This window comes from Symphodus melops (genome assembly GCF_947650265.1).
Source record: "Symphodus melops genome assembly, chromosome: 10".
NCBI lineage: Eukaryota > Metazoa > Chordata > Actinopteri > Labriformes > Labridae > Symphodus > Symphodus melops.
In genome coordinates, this window is record NC_136700.1 from 11,823,728 (window position 1) to 11,847,261 (window position 23,534).

Here is a 23,534-nt window from a genome sequence, read left to right on the forward strand (position 1 = left end):
TTAACTTTGGAGAAGGACAGCTCTATTTGCTAATAATTTAAAAGTAATTTTGCACATACTGAAGAAGGGGCCCAGAAATGTCAAAAGTTCCCTTTTTGTTAAAATACCTGGGGAGACATTCACAAGCTCCACGGAATAAAGACATTTGATTCAGCTGCAACATGAAAGTGATGAACATATATTGCTGCAACAAAAAACAACTTTCACTAATAAACATTTTAATGGTCCATTTTGAGTTATTGACTTCACTGTTGGTACTTTTAAGTAGCTCTTATTTGGATACTTTAAATTTGCACTTTTAATTTTGTTGTAGATCTGGATTCGTCTTTCGCTACTGAACATAGGCAAAATATTATGTTAAGTTTATGACTGTAACTATTATTAAGTAGTGAGTTGGGTTGGAAACCAGAGGGTCGCCGGTCGATGTCCAGGTATGGAAAAGCAAGGCACCATAACCCCAACAGCCTTACTCATTCAGATAATAGACAAACCCTACCATATTGCATTATGTTCATTTTAAGGCCTCAACAAATAAATATTTTCATCAATGATCATAACCTCTTGTATAGATTTCTGATGCTGAAAAATCCTTTATTTTATAAAATGCAGAGGTAGCAACATTTGTCCCCAGGGCTGTCCAGCCGCCCCCCATTCTTTCGAAGAATGTGAACTTTATCTACCTCCCTTTTGTTTGTTTTTTCTTCATGCCTGCACCTTAACCGCCTCATGCTTTGTTTGGTCTTAATGCACTACTCCACTTTATTCTATTTGATATCAGTTTCTTATCGTATCCATCATTGCATTATATTATCTCAGTATTCATCCTTTTACATAGCTTTAGTATATATTTAGTCTGTTTTGCACATAGCTCTGTCTTTAGTCTGATCACAGTCCACTTATACCTCCACTCTTTTTTTAAATTTAACTTTGTAATTGTGTATCTAAATGTTGACACTTTACTTATCAACACTTTATTTTCTTTACCTGCACTGTCATTCATTTTTTGCTGTGTGCCTTTGAATTGCCCCCGTGAAACAAATAAAGTTTTTGAATTGAATGCTAACATTATCTTTTATCCAAGTAAAAATCAGAAACCTTTAAATAACTTATATACAATCTCACAATCTGGTAGTAGAGCTGGTAGTGAATGTGTGGATTTCTTATCTCATTAATTAAATGGACTAATACATTATTCACTTACTTTATTAATCATTTGATGATTATCCGGGGTGAATTTATTCATCTAATTATTTCCAAAATGGGCCCATAATTACAACAATGACAGGAGTTATTAGTCCAGTCTACACATGAATTGGGAACTGACACATTAAAGATGGAGAAAATGCAGACACTATCACCATCTGAAGACCATTGAAATCTGCTTTAACATCAGTATTACCCTCTAAAACTCAAGAAGCTGCTGGAGTCAAAATAAGTCATAAAGCTTTTTTTTTTTTTTTGCTACATACCAATAATTATTGTTAATGCGTCTCTTTTCCTGTTATTCACTCAGCTCAGATCAGGAAGTATTTGGTCTGCAACAGAGTAACAACACTGGAAACATTAGTAAATGTCAGAAATCACAGAGCAGCTCCAGGAACATTGTGAATGATGCAGTGTGTGTGTGTGTGTGTGTGTGTGTGTGTGATCTTAAATGTCCAAACTACTGTTGTACACATTTGGTGTTGACTGGAGTTTAATCTTATCTCTAAATTCCAAGGACTAAAAGGAGCCAATGTCTCTCTCAGAAGTAACACAAACCCTGCCTCCTTGAGGACGTTCAGAGCGAGGTACTGCACCGTTTAGAAACATAACAGACAAACATAATTGAGTATAAAAGAGACATCATGAAGTAGCAAACATGGTGTAAAAAATGGTATTTATTGTAAATATTTGAGCACTGAACACAAATGTACATTATGTACTACCTTCAAAGGTAAAGTTCCTCCTCTGGAAGAAACCTCCAGATGTTGAATTTCAAACAGCTGTGCAGATATGCACAGTATGAGTTAACTGTCCAAAAACAAATGTTTGACTAAGAGTCACTCAATAAATATCACTAAAAATAATGTGTGCTGTCATTTCATAGCTAAATAAGCCATTTCTTTCTGGACCCACTTTTCCTGGTCATTCAGCACTTTCCAACAGACTTTAAAAGTGTGTTCTTCAGGTAGGTGCACAGTTGGTTCATCAGGTCTTTGTTCTGACCCTCGACCCAGTGCATCTCAACCACAACATCCCTCTCCTCTGGAATTACATTGAGCAGACACTTAAACAGGAAGTGTTTAACTGCAGCGGGGCTCAGGGGTCGCTCCCTTGCTGCAGCTGGCGCTTCCTTTGGGACAGTTTCCTGTCCTGCTTCAATGGAGGACTCCATGTCCACGTCTCCACCCGATACACTTTCTGACGCCTCTTTTTGTTCTGCAGCTGGGTCGTGCGTTACATCCTTACTCGTCTCCTCTGCCGAGTGCGTGGCGTCATCCTGGGTGTTTTGTGTGGAGGAAGACTGGTTTCGCGTTGATGGAGTTGTGGCGGTAGGAGCCGTGGCCAGAGCGGGTTGAGAGCTGGTGGTTCCAGCAGACTGAGGTGCTCTGGGAAGCTCTCGCAGGTGACGCGCTCCCTCGCGTCGTTTCTGACGCCCGTGTATCCACGTGTTCTCCACAGCTGTTAGGAAGAGGCTCTGCTCCTGTTTTGTGCAGGGGACACGTTTGTGCAGCACCTGTGGATACAACACAATCCAAAACATATGGACGTTTATTGGAGACTTGATTACATTACTTTTTTTTCCCGACTAATTTCCCCATTATACTCTCATTGCAATTTGGAAAAATGTACACTTAAAAATAAAAACTGGATTTTTCAAATGCGTGACGGAACAGGAAAGAGCAAAACTGAACAGTACTTAAACTTGTCGACATGTAACTTTAACAAACATTTGAGGTAAAAGAGCACAGGGAAGTTGATTTTAAATATCTGAACACTAGGAATAGTCCAGGTGTAAAACCTTGGCAGGGGTGAAACTTTCATAAAAGTTCAACTTCAGCTCACCCGCAGGTCAGTGAGGGTTTTCTCCAGCAGAGCAGTGATGCTGTCCACAGGGCTGAGGGCTTTGCGGCCAGAAACAGAGGCCTTGGTCTGGAGCTCCTTTACTCCAGCCTCTGGTAGTGTGAACGACAGAGGCTTCCTCGCCTTCTCCAGTTTACGCTTCTTGTTGGGAGGAGACTGAGAAGAGGAGGGAGAGCAGAGGTACATTAAGCAAACAGATTGTAAACAGGACACTGAAAAGGTGCAGAACAAGAAGGAGACGCGCGTCAGACGGTAAAGTTTGTTCAGAAGAACAACAGAGAGAGTCATACAAAGAAAGCAAAGCCCTGCTCGAGTGCCAAAAGGTTCCTGTCGTATCAGACTCAACCCGTTTAACAAGATCCACTCTGATCACTCTAAAGAAATAACAAAGGAAAAAAGATGAATATGTGTCTCAGCAAAAGAAGGCCCTTATTCTTACCCACCTGTTTCTTTAGTTTACTTTCCCTCTTTATTCATCTCATACTTTAGATACGTCTTAGCTGGTCCCTGTGAACTGTAATAGTTTTTCCTTGATTCTTCTGTTGTTCATTTAGGTATCGGGGCGCAATGACATGAGTTGAAATAACTGACTAAAAATTATACCAGACACCCAAGGTGTTGTTTTGACCTTGACGTTCCACATCAGAGGCCAGACTTGGCATCCAGTGATAGTAGTAGTCCAAAAATAACCACGACGTCAACAACAAGGCTGCCAACAGAGGGCAGTGACGTGCTGCTGTTCAGATACAGTTTAACAGAACAGACTGACTCAAACTGGCCCAGGCAGTCCATCTTCTCTTAGCTGCAATCCAGTCACTAACCTGTTATCTACCCTGACAGTGTGCATGTTTGAGTTGTCTTAATTTCCTCCTTTCTTCTTATCGGGGTATCAAGAAAATGACATTAAAACTGGAAGAAGACTGTGTGTTTAATAATAGCGTCATTACATGTTCTTCCCACACCACAAGGGGGCACTCAAACCAAGCACACTCCCTGAACCTGCTGCGAATTTAACACGGTTATTTGTAATCCCCTCTAATGTCACTGTGTGATGGCGGTGGAGGTCGTAACTGAACTGTGTCTGGATGGAACAGACGCTCTGCAGCAGTCGTCCTCTACGTCTCCACTGCGGACAACATGTCCACACTGCACTGTCAAGAGTCACGGAATAGTGGCTGAGAGAGGGGCAGGGAGAGAGAGAGGGGGTCTGCAGCCCTGACTGTGCTGTGAGGGAGCAGACAGCATGGCCGACTGACCTACTAACAAGCAGAGGGAAGGAGCACGCCGTGACCTTCACACTGCTGCACTTATCTGACACAAGTTTTCATTACTCAACCATTGAACTGCATCAGAGGACTAGGTATCTATTAAAACGGACACCTTCACTTCCATCATCTATGGATTACGAGTTAAACTGTAGGTCTCTTTAGATGCAAAGGCTCCTGTAGTATCAGAGATGTGAGATGGAGATATTTGATTAATAGGTTGACGATAGATGCTGCCATGTCCGGCTTCTTGTTAAGAGTTTATTTTCCTCTCACATCTTTTTGTTCCTCACAGACGTCTCTCCCCCCTTTTTCCTCCCCCCCCCCCCCCCCTCTGAAGCCCTGGAGCTCATTGTACAAGATGAGGAAATCAATAAAATCCATCAAGCCAAACCAGTCTGATTGTACGCAGCATCCTTGACACAGATTCAAGCCATAACACATCAGTACATGAACACACAATGAACTCACCAAAAAGCAAACTGAATACCACAGACAAAGAACACACACACACACACACACACACACACACACACACACACACACACACACACACACACACACACACACACACACACACACACACACACACACACACACACACACACACACACACACACACACACACACACACACACACACACACACACACACACACACACACACACACACACACACACACACACACACACACACACACACCTTCACTGAACGACATCCCCTCCTGACTTGGCTGCTCTTTCACTCCATTATTAATCCCACTTACACACTCTCACCTCAGAGCATGCTCTCTCACAAACACATAATGTTGGTAAATGGCATCCTCACAATAAAAGCCGTACCTCATTTTTGAAAACTAGCCACAGTAAAAGCCTGCAGTCTGATAAGAGCGGATTTCCCTGGATATAAATGTCCTTCATTCATCCACTTTGACCTCCAGAGGACACACAAACAAACACACACCCTCAACACAAAGTGTGTCATACGAAATAGAGAAACACAATGTTGCAGATCTCCTTCAGGCAAACATTGTTAATCATACTCTTGAGCCCTGAAAACCCAGCATGGACTCCTGAACACAAGACCTTTGTGACCCTCCTCCTTCCAGGGGCCTGGATGGGCAAAAACAGGCCCCGGGCTCATAACCTTACAACCTGCCAGTCTTCAGCATCTATTCTGTCTGTTACTCCTTTGATCTGCGTCTGCTCATATCTCACTGTCCACACTCAATCTTTGTTTTTTTCTGGATATCTGTATTGTATCTTTTTAAATCTGTCGTCTACACTACCCATAATGTCATTGGGTGATATACTAGTAATGATAAAGTAAAGAACCACTAACCACTGATTTTAGGGTTTACCCTTTCCTTAATTGAATGTTTCTCTTTAACAGGCTGCTGTAGGGTAGGTGTCAGATGAAGTCATTAACAGCACCCTGGCCAACAGCTTTTGTGTACATTTCTTCATGAGGGATACAGCACTGTGTACGGGACGTATTGAGCAAAGAGACAAGCTGTATTGCTTTTCCACAGGGGTTGCAAAAATTGACACTAACTAAAAGTTGCTTGCTGAAATCTGAAAGATTTGCTCATTTACATTAAAGCAAATTCAAAGTTCACATTTAGAAAAAAATAATGATACTACATTAAAGTGTAAAAAGGGTATCTGTGCGCTACTTGTTCTGTTTTCTTGCAGTTTTGCTACTGTTGTTTGTACTTAATATGAAGAAACAAAAGGAGTTAAAGGCACAGTATGTAAATTCCCCCACCAGGGGGCTCTCAATCAAAGCAATAACAGATGACAAGAGGCTGGTGGGGAATCATGGGAGTGATTCTCTCTGCTTCAACAACCCCACTTCTGATGAAAATGAATTCATAGCAGACAGAAAACAGACCAAAGGAAGTTCATGTTAATTCACGTTATACGTTTTTATCACAGCAGCACAAACAGTACAGCAAGAGCATGGCAGCTTTTAAGTTGCTATTCCCACTTCCTTGTAGTGTTGTTTGTTGTGGTCTTTAACATCCAGTGTTTCCAAGGTAACAATAGAGATGTGCCTGTCACAGCCACTCTGTCATCAGCAACAGGACATGAGCCGTTAGTTTAGTGTAAAATTCTACACATAGTATCTTTAACGACAATGACTTCCTGTATGAGACCGGTCAGCATTGTGAATCTTGAGATTCATGCTGTTAAAGAAATATGTCACATTTAAAATAGACCAGGGGAAAAGTGCTGTGATGTAAGGTTATGATTGTAATCAATGTTTTAAGGGTTGACCTGGTAATATGAGGGTTTAGTAGGTCACTATTGCATGCATGTCACATATGGTAAAGTTTACATGTATATTTAATGACCACCTACTCTCACCTATGTATGTGTGCGTGTATATATATATATATATAAAAGATACATCACCTGTGTATATGTACACAGATGCACCAGACATCCATAGGAACACATGCATGCAGGCAGAATGAGAAAGTCAACCATGCATGGAATCACATATGCAGAACTTCTGTCATGTAACCATGTGCACGCATGCACACAAACACACACTCGAAGGGTCTGCCCTTTAATGATGGTGAGTGTAAATGATGGTGGATGCGCGTGAAAGAGGAGGAGGAAGAAGGGTTGCATGCGGAAATGTAGGCCAATCATTCTGCTCAACTGCTTTCATGCTGAAGAGGCCAAAAAGGAGAGAAAACCAACAGACCGACAAAACACAGAAAGTCCTCCCGACGGCCAACCACCATCTTTTATTCTTTCCTTACCCGAGGACCATTCTTACTTTTAAGTGTTGTTGGCTATTTTCCTCCCTGTCCCTGCTCTCGATTTATTTTCAACCCTGTCACTGTCCAGAGGACACAATGGTTCAGTGTTGTGTGCACAGTGCACACAATCCTTGCCCTGGTAACTGTTGCCTGGATACAGCATGTTAAAAATCACATCAACATCTCCCCAAGGGAAGAAATAAGTGCTTTTAATGGAACAGGGCTTGAGGGATGGAGGATGTAGTCGGCAGAGGTTTTACATAATTGAGGAGGATTTTTTTGGGAAACATTCAGGAGCTGAGAGGAGCGGCAAAACGACCAACAGTGTCAAGATGACTAACTTGACTTACTTGTATGGTGCTAAATGTAGGCTCTATTTGTTGCATCCAGTCTGTCTGACGTGTGCACAAAGAGAGAGAGGGGAAGAAAAAAAAAACTGCAAACTCACTGGAACAATCACATCATCGTAGAAACTCCAGGCCAGCGCCCAGCGCATCGTCCGGCCCTGACAGAACTCTGTGTGCGTCACTTTAGGCACCTGACAGAAGAAAAAAAGAAAAAGGAAAGTCTGTGAGGTGATTTTAACCGACATATATGATACAGGGTCACTGCGGCGCAAGCTGCACAAACCAGTTGATTGATTGGATATGATAGCATGGAAAGGGATCACTTTAAGTTATCATTAAGTAACCTTCAATTAAAATAATTGCATTTTGTTTTCTGTTCCGTCTATAGTCTCTCCCTGAAACATCTCTAATGAACTCTTGTGTCCACACTTTATCTCTCCAACATCTTTTTTTTAGCTTGCATAATTGTAAAAGTAAAACCTGAGGGCTGCAGAGGAAATTAACCCCTTTAGTCTCAGTGCTCTGTGACATAGGGGAGAAAGGGAAATTACTTAAACTGCTGTGGGAAATAATCGTACTCCTTTTACATTCACTCATACTGATAAAAGAATAGCTCAACATATTATATATATATATATATATATATATATATATATATATATATATATACAGTATATAACTCTATAAACGTACCTCTTTAATTAAAATACTAAAGAGCTGAATCTACTAGAGCAGCTGTCTACTTGCAGGCAAGACAGTTTGAGGATTATGATAGGCAAAGTATGTGAAGAAATGTAAAGCCGCTCCACATTAACAAATCCTTTTCAAATGAAGACACCAAACATCATTCTGGATGCACTGAGCCCCATCATCAGTGAGAAGACAAAGATGTGGTGTGAGAGAGAGAGAGAGAGAGAGAGAGAGAGAGAGAGAGAGAGAGAGAGAGAAAGAGAGAGAGAAAGAGAGAGAGAGAGAGAGAGAGAGAGAGAAAGAGAAAGAGAGAGAGAGAGAGAGAGAGAGAGACGTGTTTTGTGAAAGCCCTCGTGCTTACAGCGCACTTTCACTCTCTCCCTCTTTCTCAGGACTGCTCCAGCAAACAGGAGGAAGAGGGTCACTAAGATAAAAGGTCAGAGGTCAAAGAGCTCTGCTTCAGAGACATTTGCGAAATTAAAAGGCAAAAAAGAGAGATGAGGGGACACTGGAGAGAAAAGATCAACGACTGAGTGATAAAAGCATTAGCACATTAACTAAGCCAGGTTTCTGTTTGCAGACTGTAAAATGAAGAGACTGTTTCTTCTCTGGATGAATGCCAAGCCTGCACTCACCCTGATGAGCAGCAACAGAACCCTGAAACCTCAGGAGGAGGTTTGAGGGATAAGAATGACTGACAAAAGGACCAGAGGCCTGCAGTCTGAAGGAGTCATGTGGCGAGCTATTAGTTGTGCAGATGACGCTCAGTGCCGTGTGATCCAGTCATGCACCGCTAACAGAAATCAGCTCATTCAGATAGATAGATAGATGGATAGATAGATACTTTATTGATCCCGAGGGAAATTCAAGGCATCCAGTAGCAGTATACAGACAGGCAGGACACAAGACATTAGTTATGGCTCATTTTTGACGCTGCTCGTTTGTTTTGGTATCTGTGGCCTTGAGAGTGACAACTGTCAGCTTGAAAAGTTAATAGAGACCGAGTCCCTGATGATCAGAGGTTTGAGTGGGGAGAAGAAGGTTGTTTTAACAAGCTGTTCTCCGACCCTGCAGAGAAGGAACTCACACAAACGGAGATAAAAGCTGCAGGTGCGTTGTTCTGCTGCTTTGCTTCGTACTCACCCCTTGCTTCCTCAGCTCCTCTTTTAAAGGCGTCAAGCTGCATTTCTTCCCCAACATGCAACTGTACCACCTGCAGAGAAGAATACAAATTAACCAGCTGTGCGTGGCTGTGTTAAGCTGACAAGCACAGATCAAACGGGGCAGCGGTACGCTTTAGGGAGCAAAGTAAAACATGAGAGGCCGAAAAAAAACCATCTGGGTGTGCGCAGTCACAGGAGAGGAAAGGCTTTTCTGAAGTCCTGCTTTGGTAGAGGCCGGATCAATAATCTCTGCTGTGCAATAAAGAGATAAGCTTGGTCCTGATCAATAAGTGCAGTGGAGTCCAGTTGGGGAAGGATGGGAGGAAATAGCACAGGAGGGGGGGGGCAGTCTTTGAGGAGGACCAGTAAACCATTTTAGGGTTTTTAGAGTTTTCACTGGACTTCATTAGAAGACTTTATTACTACTGCTAGATGTGCATAGTTTCCTTTATCTAAATGATGTATTCATTAATAGCTTCAGCCATATATACACCTCTGTTTTTTTAAAATGTGAAGATGTAATATTGTGTCTTGTTGTGAATGCAACAGAAGGACCACAGAGCTCTCCTCTTTGGGCGGTGATGAGCTCTTATTTTAGAGCGAACGATTAATCCATGAAATCTTGAAAATAAAATGGCAGATTATTCAAAAGATGAAACAATGTTTTGTACAACAGTTCTTTGCATTTGAGAACAAAAAAAATAAGATACACATGCACATAAGATCCAGACTCAAACAGGTATAATGATTACAGATCCAGTTCATGCTCTTCTTGGATTACACCTCAGAGATCTAATTAAATCATTACTTATTAATAGGCCTCTATCATGGAACACAGAAATGACTAATATTAATACCTTTATGGAATCAAAATGTATAAGAGCAGAAAATCTAAACGTCCACTGAGTGATGTTCAAACCCTGAAACATAAAGTCACTTAAAGCTACGTTCCCAGCCCGCTGCCAAAGGAAGAGATCAGATATTAAAAAGAGCGAGTGACAAAGGAGGATGATTTGTAACGATGTCAGGGAGGTATGAAGATGGCCGGAGGTGAAGGGGCGGCGACGAGCGGCACGTGAGCCTCAGTTGTCACAATGAAATATTGAACAGCTCTAATATTCACAGATGTTCCCCCACTTTCCGTCACAGTGGGGTGGAACCCCGGGAGCAGCTCCCCCCTCTTTTTCCCCCAAACACACTGAAGGGTGCAGCTGCATTAGAATCTAGCACCCTTACATGTTGGAGCACTGTATGATTACAACCTCATAACCCGAGCTGGTAATTTTCATATCAATGGCCGGACAAATAGGCAGTTTTGCCTCTTCTCTAGCTGGGCTTTTTAATTTAACTGCATGTCGACGTGTTACACGGTGAACCGATCCGGCTCGCCCCTTTTGACAGTAATTACACTTCGGTGGAAAAACGGGGGGAGAAAGCAGCAGGGTGGGGTGGGGTGGGTCATCTCAAAGGACCACTCTGAGGGGCTGTCAGGGTTTCCATGGACACTGGTACGCTTTTGGGAGTGACAGTACGCTCCGGTTGGTTTACCCGAGCCTCGAACCTGTTTAATAAGACTCTGCTCCCTTCTTTACAGGAACGTCGTACAAGAGCAGGCAGGTGCTGAGATCAGATTCCTTTCAGGGCTGCTCGTCTTTCCACTGACATACTATGCAAATGCACACACACACACACACACCAGGTGTGGCATGTCTAATCAGTTTTAATAGCAGAACCCTGCAGCTCCCTCTATCCTTGTCTCACTCTGCTGCCCTACTGACATCCCTGGTAGCCGTGGAGGGTAAAGTGACAGCCGCTAGAGACAACCCCACCCTCCAACACACCCACCCACCCAAACACAGCTGTTCCCTGTGGGCTCTCGGATACAGTGCAGGCTAAGCATTTGCCGTAACCATTAAAACAATTGCGGGTGACAGCTCCATCTTTGTGCAGCAGCCCATCCGCACTTTCCGTCTCCTCTTCAACGGCGCTCTCAGCCGACACTTGAAGCTCTCAGAGTCTCTCAAGCTGCAGCATTCCTCTCCCTCCACCTGCTAATTAGGAACCCTGGCTTAATACAATTTCTGTCGTTGATTTGCTGTGATAAATCCTGGTTTAGATTTAGCTCGACACCAAACTAAACCAGATGCAGTTTAAGGACACCTCAAATAAGAAAAAGGGTTTTATTTATCTCACCGTAGGCGTTTCTTAAGCTGCACGCTGTCATGAATGATCCTCTTGACAAACTCCAGCTCCCCGCCCTCCGCCATGATCTCCGTGACCCCACCCGTGTTCACGGAGCTGGGAGGAGGTCGTCGCGAGTTTCTGGAGTTAACCCCCTAGAGAGAGGCAACAAGACAGACAGAGATTAAGATGAAATCCTATTAGGAGACTGTTACTATCGTGTAAACAAACAGAGTCTTGTGCGCCATGGTCAGTCAACAGGTGCTGTTTACACTCAAGGAGCAAAACTATCATTTACAAACATTTTGAAATCAAATGATCAGATATTTAAATGTGAAGGGGCAAAAAAAACAAAAAAAACCTTTACCTTTGCTTCCAGCTGGTTGGCGAAAAAAGGAGGGTTGCACATGCAGAAGTCATAAACTATTTCTGTCTCTTCTTTTAAGGCGTCCATCAGTAAAGTCTTCTGAGGGACTTTAACAACTAGGATACAGAGGAGACATCGTTAGTCTGATGTTCTAGCTCGTCGTAATTGTTGCAGATAAAAGTGGACAATCATAACAGAAACTTGTTGTAATTGACACATTGAGACTTAAAGCTTTGTTGACCAATCACAGCCAGGTCTCCACGTGTACGGCTATATAAAGATCTGGATCATAATTTAACACAGTGGTCTTTTCTGTGCCGTAAGCTGGCGGCTAACGTACAGCCAGCACATAAACACAAACAGCTAACATCTCTCACTTAAAGGCAGGTTTAGTTCAAGTTAAACCAAAATAATCCAAACGGTCCTCCTTTACGTTTCAAATTTTCCTCATCACATCGGAAAATCTGTAAATCCAGAAGAGTCGCATTTTGGATGATTTTTTTTTTTTTTACCATTTCTAAACAGAGCTATGATTTAACGGACATCCCTGTATTTTTGATAAGCATGTTTCTGTTTTAATCCACTTGTAATAAACTTATTGATTGTGAAAATAAGCAGCAGATAAATTTAGAAATAAATAATTGACAGCCATTCTTATTGCCTTCCTTGAGACATATCTCCATGGTGACTCCACCACATCTACCTTTAATGAGGTCGGACAGGGTGTTCTGCTCCACGTTTTTCGTGGCGTAGTCAAAACAGATGTCGTCCACCTCCGTGGCGAGGAAGTACCAGCCGTTCATCGTGGCTCCCAGCAAGGGGTAGATACAAGACGCACCAGTGCCTGAGGAAACACAAACACACTCACATTAGCACATATTATAGTGCGTAATAACTAGGATGATGAATGGTTTCAACTTTTATTGAAGATACGGAATTAGAAAATGGACTGTATAGAAAGTGCTTTTCAAACAAATGTGTGCTTAATGAACAACCCGCTCCACCTCCCGATCCTGAGCCTGCCATTACTGTTTGAAGGGAGAACGTGCGATGGTGTCTTTCAGAGGCCATAATGGACGATACATGTCAGACCCAGCAGGCTTTGATTCAATTATTCACAGATGACATGCTGCATAATTCAACCCCGACTCAGACAGAGATGGCACCTGTTAGTAAAGGAAATGACCAGAGGTGATCCATCAAGTAGCAGACATCTTCAATCTGCGTGCAGAGAGAGTCAGGGTGACCAATTAGTGACCCCAGAACTTAAAGAGATCCCACACAAACGTGCAGCACAACCACAACAAAGACGCAGCGCTTATTCTGTGAAAGACAGAAGCACTAACAAGCTGTGACATGTGGACTGGGATTTGACTGCTTGGTACTGGGAAGACTGGGAACAACTGGGCTCATCTGCACCAGCTGGAAGCAGCAGCTGACATTTAGTTTGCTGCACTGAGCTGCTGGCAGCCACAGCAAGAATAAACAAGAGCCCAAGGTCTTAAACTCTGATTAACAGGAAGAAAGTTTCTCTTTTTGTGAGAAGAATAAAGGATGATCTCATCTGAAAACTATTTCAGCTCTCAACATGTATTTTCTCCTACACTCAGTTTCAACCAGATCCACTCATAACTGAGCTTTTCCTCTTTCTTTTATGGGCCTGGATGTTCAGCTCTGCATGTTTAGTAAGGCCGAGTTGTTAGTTGTGATCATAATCCTCAAAAAAAATTACAAATTAAATCCTCCGTGAATGTAAGACATGTAGCTGATTTGAGCGGTTGGTTTTTGCTGTGTTGCTTAATTAATTTTTACCAGTACGTCGGATGCTGCTTGAAAATCGATTGTGAAATTAGAAGCCCTTTTTGTAAGAAAACCTGCAAATTCAAAAAATAAAGCCATCATATAACATTTTGGGAAATCATCAAAAGGGAAAAAAAAGAAAAAGAAATAATTTTCGGTAAAAAGAATCCCAGAATATTTTAGGGAGCCTTTTGAGATTGTTTAAGAGGTACATGAGGTCACTTGGTCATAGTTTAAGACCTCTGAGTTGAAATTAACATAAGAATTCACTGAATACGCTCAGAATCCTTTGGATACATGAAAGGAACTCTTCGGAGAATATTCAGCACTTGATTATGAAATGTTTAAAGAGCACACGCAGAATCAGTGGAAAGTATATCAGTGCTTGTACCAATGTCGATTCCTCTGCGCGGCTGCTTCTGGCCGTCGATGAGGTCCTCCACCCAGTGGATGTAGTTGAGGCGGAGGGGGACTGTGGGGATGAGGCGCTCCAGAGGGATCTGGATGGTCAGTCCGAAGTCCTCCTTCAGCAGGGTGCAGGTCAGCGCTCGCACCGCCTCCGGCTCTTTAAAATTCACACTAGAGGAAGAAAAAAAAAAAAAAAGAAAAAAAAAAAAAAAGGGACGAATGAGTTCATGACAGCCTTTCAATCCTCCAGTGACAACATCATCATCATGTCTAACGCAAAAATGTGTGTGATAGATAAAAAGGACATTTCATTCTATAATTAAAACCTGGGACCTACCTCTGTTTTTATCTGATAGGATAGATTGATATTCAACCCGCACCAACAGAAAACATGGCTGAGATCTATCCAGATAATCAAATCACCTTATATAGAGATTTAACTGAAAAAACTGTTTTTATTTTCACTGAAACAACAGGAAGCAAAAAAAAATAAAAATAAAAAAAGACCACGCTCATGAAAACCTGACTTCCCTTTGAGGATGATGTCAATTTAGTGATTGCTGATCCTCCCGTTTTTACCAGTGAAACAGCCTGACTGTAATTTACCAAACTCTCTTAATGCAGCTCTTCATTAACCCTCTGCAGCTTTCTGCACTCGACCCCATTAATTCACATTGTGCGCGCGCGCACACACACACACACACACACACACACACACACACACACACACACACACACACACACACACACACACACACACACACACACACACACACACACACACACACACACACACACACACACACACACACACACACACACACACACACACACACACACACACACACACACACACACACACACACACACACACACACACACACACACACACACACACACACACACACACACGACAATAGGGAGATAAGCAGGCCATCTTTTCTAAACAATCCCCTCCTAATGACAATGAAATTCAAATGTAAAACAGTGCACAGACCTCACACATCTTCCTCCTGATTCTCAGTCACATGTTTGTCTCGTCTCCTTCTCCTCGACATGTTTAATTATTTCAGCTGTCACACAGACAGGCCCGAGTGCGGGTGGGCGAGATACGTATAATTAAAGCTTTGCAGAGGGCTTTCACACCTTGGCAGATGTAATTAGACACATCCTGGTGATGGCAGTGTCTGACGCCTCAATGGTTTGGTGTGAGTAAATAAAATACCATCATCAAAAAAGAAAAAGAAAAAAAAACATGTTCTGCTGGTGCAGATGGAGAAATGATTGTGTGTTTCCTTTAATTGGGACAAATAAATTCCCATTTCGAATTTGATTCAAGCTATACGATTAAAAAAGAAAAAAACTTTGGACAGTGTTTTCCAATCTGTTGCTGTTTTTTCTCTTTACAAGTTTATTTTTGGGCTTTTTATGCCTTTATTGGTGGAACAGTATCAAATATGGAGTTTCAATCACGTTCTGGTTTTATTTACATTTTACACCACCACCCAACATAAGACCGTTTTCTTATTTAATGTGATTAATTCAGACTTTTGGGATGTGATTATTTGCAAAAGCTCATATCTGATAACGATGAATCGTCATCTGTTGTGCCATGTAACATCTGGCTTTTGTGCATGCATTCCCTCTCTTCTGTCTTCCTCTCTCGGTTGTCTGTAAGAAAGGATAACACCTCCACAGACAATCTGGAGGAGGCTTTTTGCTCCGGTGTTCAGTTCAAATGGGATGTGGCTCACTGACCTCTTCATTCAGGACTGAAAACACAGACAAACATCTCTGCAGCAGCCAGGTGTGAGACAGGTACAAATGGGAGGCCATTTAAGTGTAGAGTCTGACATCAATCTTAGCCGCTGTCTCTTCATCTCATCAACATATTAGGTTAATGGTCCAATTTAATCAGCTGCAGAGGAGAGTCTGACCTCTCACAGAAACACCTGGCTGCTCTGAGGTATCACAGCATTTTCAGATGAAAAATCAGTTTAAAAAAAAAAAGAAAGCCACTTTGAAAATGTTCGGAGCTTTTGGGAGAAATCTAATGAGGAAGAAGTGATACATCAGCATTACACTCGCTTGTTTCCAAATGAAGGCCTTCCTCACAGATACTCTGCCCTCTTTCGTTTCTCCTCCGAGGCATCATTAGATAAAGATCAATATTCAGGGAGGGAGGCTGCACAGGCCAGCCCTCTATTTTTAGCCCTTGATAAGTGTGTGTGTGTGTGGGTGCGCGTCACTGTGCGCGCGTGTGTGTATATCACTCCCATCAGCAGCACTGCGTATGCCACATCTCCATGGCAACCCCACCTACTGAACAGATGAAGAGAGCACGCAAATCCGGCCACGCTGGAGCAATGGCTGATGCCAGACGAGAGCGTGAGCGTGCCCGCAGATTTACGCCTGTGCTGCCACGCAGGTGCATCGCTGCGTGCTCACATGTAGACGGGAAACAGAGTGGGACAAACTGGGTAATATTAAAAAAAAAAAAAAAAGAAAAAAAAAAAGGTTTGGGATGGGACGAAAGATACTTTTCTGCCTTCCTGACTGATTCCAGCTTACATGTGGATGAAAAATAGGACCAGGTGAGAAAAACGGTGAGACTCTGCAGGTGAAGAAGAAAATAGAAAAAGTGCTGCGAGGCAGAAAAAAAAGCCTTCATGAGGGAGGAGAGGAGGCGTCATTAGAGCAGAGGGGAATTTACTGCTGAGACAGCTGGCTCTCACCTCCACACTGCATGATCAGTATTAAAGCATGCTCACACACACACACTTACTCTACCTGTGTCTACAGGGAGGTGACCTTCAAGGGGCATCTTCTTCACTTTGACTCTGCTTGGATATATATACTGTATTTTTTTATTCCTTATTAGCTACAACTCCTTTCCCTGAGTCAGGTCTTTTTTTTCCTTTTTGAGTCCTCACAAGAGCAGAAAAGAGAGCATCATTTAAAACTGTACATGAATTTAATGCCACTGAGGGTTTGAATATTGTTTTTTTCCCCCTGCTGACTTGCTGATGCAGCGAAAAGTTGGCTGATTTCTAATCCAAACAACAACCAGCAACAATGGCTGAAATGATTGTCTCCCTAATGTGTTCTGCTTTTCTTAGTAGTTAGTAATTATACTAAGTATTCTTTGAATAATTAGTCTAATTATAGAAACAGCTTTGGAGGAGTCGGTTAAGTGATGAAGATACGTTTTGTTTAACCTTTTATTGTATTCATACATTTATGTAAATAGAACATTACTTGTCCTGAAGTCAAAGAGAATGTAGAAAAACAACCAGATATGAAACATGAACAATCAGAAATTCCTTGTGAAAAAACTATTCTTTTAATTTGAAAATAAGGAAGTAATTAGTAAAGTAATTATTGAGTTTCATTTTGGGGTGACAGCCAAGCAATCCATCAGTTGAGTTCGAGGGATGGTACGTGACTTCACTCCGAGTTCAACAAAGCCTACTCGATCATAAACCTGCCCACCACTGCTTTTACACTCATTCCTCAACACGTCTTTAAGATGCTCGTTTTGAAAGTATGGGGATGGTTTTGTTGCCAGGACATCAAGGGAAGGACAGATAAGGCACACAGCACATGACTTCCCTCTACAAAGACGATCTTTGAAATGGAATATGTAAAAATATTGTCCCACCTAAGGCTGCAAGTTCCTCTCTCTCCCGTCAGATAATACAAAAGCTCTGTATGGTAATGGCTCTGCTTGGCTTCCCGGGCAGAGAAGTGCATCCCATTACTAAAAGTTTACATTTATTGATTTGAATGTTGGCATGTTAACCGAGAATTATTCATTCAAATCTCCTCTATTGCCATGAACGTGTTAAATAAAATATACTGGTGTGAAAATGTAACATTTCAATAATTACAGGAGTGAAAATCCTCCACAGATGATCCCCCCCCCCCCCCCCCCCCAAAAAAAAATATGCCTACCAAATTAAATTCCATCCAGGCTGTTGCATTTTTAATACCCATTCAAACCTCCTAATCCCACCCCTCTATCTCCCTGATCTGAGCCCCTCCTTCTCCTTCCCCTAGAACTGAAAGAAACCAACATCAAGACCGTTTCGGGGTTTATTTAGTCCTCACTTCAATTCCAATTACTTCCACCATATTTCTTCTCCAGCAGTCTCTGGTCTGAACTCGACTTTCTGCCCGCCGCTATCAGCCCTCTCCACTGACGATCCCCAAATGAAGGGAGGCATATCTCCCCGGAGGATTGCGTGAGTGTCTCCCCAAGATTACGCTCATCCCCTGACTCGCTGCTTAAATACTCAAAAAAAAAAAAAAAAAAAAGTCGATGAATTCATTGGGGGGGAAATACAAAACCGCACTAATCCCTCCACTGATGGAATGACAGACCTGATGGGGAAGAGGAGCCAAATTTCTGCAGACGACCAACCAAAGCTGGTACTACATATGAAGTCGAAATCCTGGACCTCTGTTCTGGTAACAGCGGAAAAAAAAAAAAACCCCAACAACTAGCAAGCGACAATTTGAGCAACTTGCTGCCGGCGCAAAATATATAAAGGAGCAATATTTATAATGTGTGTGATATGTGTGAAGGAAAAAAAAAATATGAAAAAACATTTCAGGAGCAGTCTGCTGCATGTTGTCTAGACATTTATAGGAGTGCATATTTGAAAACAGCTTTTATTTGTTTCTCAATTAGCAGTTCACTTCACACTGCTAGTGATGGGAAATGTACCAAGAACTATGGAGGATCCTGATGGTGTAGCATAATGGTAAAAAATTGGGTAAAAAAATGGTAAAAAAAAAACAAAGTATAGTGTGCAAAGCTTTGTCCCACTCAATGGTTAACACCTGACTGCTACTTTCTATGCAGATATACAACCTTGAAGTTATCGTGTGATTGTTTCGGTTTATTTAATACTTTCTGGGGGAAAAATCAGATTTGCTTGTTTGACTGCTGGAAAGTTGTCGAATTCATCAGTTGTCATTTCTCCACATTTATTTCCAGCCAGTTGTCAGTGGTCTGTCTGTGTGACGGACGTGACGACACTGTAGGACGATAATCATCACTTGTCCCAGATGGACATCACGTGTCGTGTCACAGCGTGTCCACACATGCATGGTGCGCCGCCATTAGATGATTGACCTGGTCCCCTCACGGCCTCACCGACATTTATGCGTTCACCGCCACACCTGCTGTTCAGACCTGCTGCAGCGACATCATGTCTGAGTTCATCTGCATAACACGCACGGGAAAAAAAAGGAAGAGATTTCCTCACTGAGCAGACGGACTACCCGTGTCACACAGACCCAAACAAAGAGGAAGGAGAGCGTCTCAGTCCTGACAGATAAACAGCAGACATTAAACACAAGTCTGACAATAAGTGTCAGCACGTACACACACACAATGACTGACAGTCACTGTATTGATGAAGAACAACAAAAACAAGGACATAAAAGAGAATGACAAGTTGGCCAAATAATAGACCCTGCTTATCCAAAATACATTTTAAGTTTAAGCAAACAGAGTTTTTTGTCTTTACAAGTCAAAAAACTGAATCTTCATTAAGAAAAATATCCCTGTGCTTTTCAGATATCCCACTCCTGTCTTAGGATGACATCTTAACCATGACAAACTTAAACGGACACAGATGTTATAGAGGAGAGACCACAGAGCAACAAGCTGAAGTATCGATAACACATCTGATGAGCTTTTATGGTGTTCTAGAATGACGTCCCCCGTCAGAAGGCGATTTGTCCAAAATGCCAACATATAAGTACAATGGACACTTTGACCCACTGAGGACACAAGGAAAGTTCTGGAAATGTCAGCCTCCAGTATCACACCACTTATCCAAGCACATGTATTCTGAGTTTGTTCTCCTGGCCAGGACTTTTTCACAGCATGACTTCCCAGCAGTGTCTCACTTTTAAGGGGGAACGAACACACGCAAGGAAAAAGGAACCAGCAAAAAAAAAAAGGAAAAAAGGATAGAGTAAAAAGAACAAAGATTGGTGGATGTTGAGTCCATTAATCATTTGTCCAGATTTCGTTGTCGTCCTGCTGCCGCGAGAAGCTGATTGAGCAGTAAAGATCAGACTGAGTCAGCTGGGGCCTGAGCGGTGCTGAACTGGGTCCTCAGGGTCCGACACGCTTGTGCTCACAGTTTCAAACCTTTTTTACACAATATGGTCAAATATGAGTCGGACATACAATAATATGAAGCTGTAAGGTAGTGCTTGTGATATGTAGCTTTTTGCATTACACTGGATGGAGGGTAGAGATTTCTACATGTAATGATACAAGTTTTCCTGAGCATTGGTGTTGCATGAGTATTACATTTGAAACCAAAGAGCCTCTCTCATCATTTTTGAGCGCAGTCCTTTCTAAACTTCGTAAATTCCCAGTCATAATTATTAGAGATGCAATAATCCAACTGTCTTTTTCACTAAATTATAATCTGCAGTGTGGCCAGTGATCGTTTCCCTTTCCGACTGAATGGGTCAATTTGATAGAATTTCTAAATTACATGAGCATGACAACTGTAATAATGTGGATCGATCCTATGATGACTGATCAACCAACCGTCTTTGAAAGGTCAGGATCTGCAACTTTCCAATTTGAAGTATCATAACACTGTGCATCATGATTCAGATATGCGGCAAAACTAACAAACTGCGTCTCAGTTAAGACAGATTTTGGAGTGGGTAGAGGTAAGGGCTGTGTGTAGCTCTCTAATGACCAGACTGTGGACACAGGAGCATGTTCTTTTGGCAAAAAAATAAAATAAAATAAAGGTTCCCTGCAACCAAGAAATGTGTAAAATGAGTTAGCTATTCCAGCTCACTAAAGGCCGTCACGTGACAATGATGAAAGGTTATAGGTCACGGATGAACAATCAATGAGGTAACATTGTAAAAAAAACTGTACTGTGTTGGTTTACTCACACAGGTCTCCCGGCGAGGCTGGTGTGCACGTGCTGCTGGAAGTCTGGATATTTTGAGGCTAAGTACCCAAAGTCCGGAGGTTTGTCTTTGTATCGGTTCCGAGGGTGCATTGACTTATTCAGAGCCATGATCGGAGTCCTGAAGCAGGAAGAAGGACACGAGACACGAGCATCAACAACAGGCACACGTGGCATTAAAACAAACATGATGATAGCTGCAGATACTTAAAATTTGAAGCAACTAACCCATTGACTGGAATTATTAGAAGTTACACTTAATTTTGACATGAATCTTTGCTCTTCACACTGCTCTTCTTCATTGAGCGGGATAGCCTACAAAGTCACTGAGTTTGTTTTTAGCAGTTGGCTAACATATTGAACGGATGTTTTGTATGTTTTTGTTCTTGCCTACCTTACTGACGTTTCCCTTTTTGAGATGGAAGCTGCTAATGTTTTCAGTGTGTCTTAATAGGACTGTGTTTCTGACTGTGTTTCGCGGAACTCACGTTGTCCAAACGTTTCGTTTACTCTCTTCCTGGATGCTCAACACGTCACCTCTCTACGGCGTTGCGTGCTGACGTCAGCAACAATACAAAGAGAACGTTTAAGTTATTTATCTTTTGCAAAAGCTGAGTTAAATAATTCACTTTACCCCTTTTAATGTTTTCGACAGTTTTTCAACGCTACAAACACGGAAGCTACTTAATTTTTCACATTATGTTTCATATTGTCATATAATTCAAAAATTAATTATTGAAGACTAGGTTTACTTTCCCTCTCCACAATGTTTTTCTTCCAAGTTAATTTTATTTACCTACATTCATACTAACGTTACAAATAGAAAAGTACCATTCCCTTATTATTAATATCCATTTGTTTTAGGTTTAATTTCTTTGATTTTCTTGTACCTTCCTTTGCATTCTCACCTATATTACAAATGGCATCACGTGGTGAAAAAAATACAACAAAATAAATTAAAAAAAGTTTGTCAATTTTTTATTATCAACTTGAATGAACTCTGACTAGATTAAAATATAGGCTAAATTTAGACCTTCTCCTTAATACAGCTGTGTAATACTTTCTTGCCTTGCAATCGATGAACAATAAGATAAAAAAAAAAAAAGTAGGCAGGACAAAACGGATGCAGATTTTCATCTTTTATTATATTGCAAACAATAATGACATCCAGGTATATTGTTAACAGTTTGCTGAGTGAAGAGTGAAACCATAGTGGTGAAAACAATGAGCTCTCCTGTGTTGTGCAGTCTGAAGCCCTCGAATGTGGTTCAAGGGCAGATAAAGAGACTTGTGATGGACTTTAGGCCGAGGTAAAAAACAAACAAAAAACACAACAGACAAGATTTGTCTGTCAGTCCCTTCACACACCTGACCAGTGAAGCACAGGGATTGCTTGGGACCTGCAAATGGCAAAAGGGGATTTTTTTTCTCCCACAGGGCACACACTTGCTTACAACACCAGCAGCTGTGTTGAAGCTTTTTCCATGGATTCTTACAAAAGAAACAGAACACACATCGTCCTGACCTTTGATTAACCACGATCCTTGAATAAAAACAAGGAAGGGAAGTCATTTTGAATTTACATTTAATGGTCTGGCATGTCATAGCGTGATCCTGAGGAAATGAGAATCATTATCGAAGTTGGCCAAACAGTGTTGGACCTCAAGAAAGAGGCAGACTCATCAAGCTAAACCAGATTGTACAGAGGAATGTCTCCTTTTTTTGGCTTTAGCTAGAACATTTAACAAGTTAGCATCTTCATTAGCTATGCCAAATTGTAATATACAAAATAAGCTGGTTTTCCACCCAAAGTCTTCCTTGGAAGTAAGGAGAGTCAACAGCTTAATGAAAAAAAAAGACCTTTAAATGGGCACACCCCAAAAGGAGACATCAGTTTCATTCCCTGAAAGATAGAAAGAGGTTCTCCTTTGGGACATCCTAGTCTGCCACAATCCCATTGCAGTTACAGAAGGAGGAGGATGTACGCCTCCTTCAAATTGCATCACACAATCAACAAAACAAAAAAAACAGCCTTTCTACAACCATTGAACAGAGCTGTCTGAACTCAACAAGCCAAAGGACCAGAGAAGACAAACTGTAAGGAGACTATTTTTTGGAAACATTAGTTTGCTCATTTTCTTATTGAGTTTGGTACACAAGTTTCCTCATAAAACTATGATTTCATAATAAATATGCTTCTTTAGCAAGCGCCCGTCTTACTCAGCATAAAGACAGGTGTAAACTGCAAGCATTGCTCCATTCACTCAGAATAACAAGACGCTACAGTTTTTAAATTCCATTTTTTCTAAACCTAAAACAGTACCTGGAACATCCTCAATTCAGAGACTTGTATTTAAGAGATAGAAAACTTTAATAATAGATTTCAAGCTTTCCATTTGAGCTTACTACTTTACAATGCTGTTAAAAGTTTAAAAAAAAAATCTTTTTACTTCAGTTGCCAAGCCAATCAGTGATAGTCTAAGTTATAGGCTCCAGTTGATAATAGTGTCATTTC

General features: G+C 41.6%; 1 protein-coding gene across 1 annotated transcript; it reads right to left on the minus strand.

Moving 5' to 3' along the window:
- Positions 1-1,868: 1,868 nt before the first annotated feature.
- On the minus strand, positions 1,869-21,540 carry mettl16 (methyltransferase 16, N6-methyladenosine). The gene is made up of 10 exons (XM_079354951.1): positions 21,414-21,540; positions 21,003-21,140; positions 14,044-14,231; positions 12,556-12,696; positions 11,853-11,968; positions 11,498-11,640; positions 9,285-9,354; positions 7,553-7,642; positions 3,049-3,222; positions 1,869-2,719 (listed from the first exon to the last, which is right to left on the minus strand). Exons 2-10 carry the CDS (start codon positions 21,128-21,130, stop codon positions 2,132-2,134), a joined length of 1,638 nt encoding a protein of 545 aa, XP_079211077.1. The 5' UTR covers positions 21,131-21,140; positions 21,414-21,540; the 3' UTR covers positions 1,869-2,131.
- Positions 21,541-23,534: the final 1,994 nt, after the last annotated feature.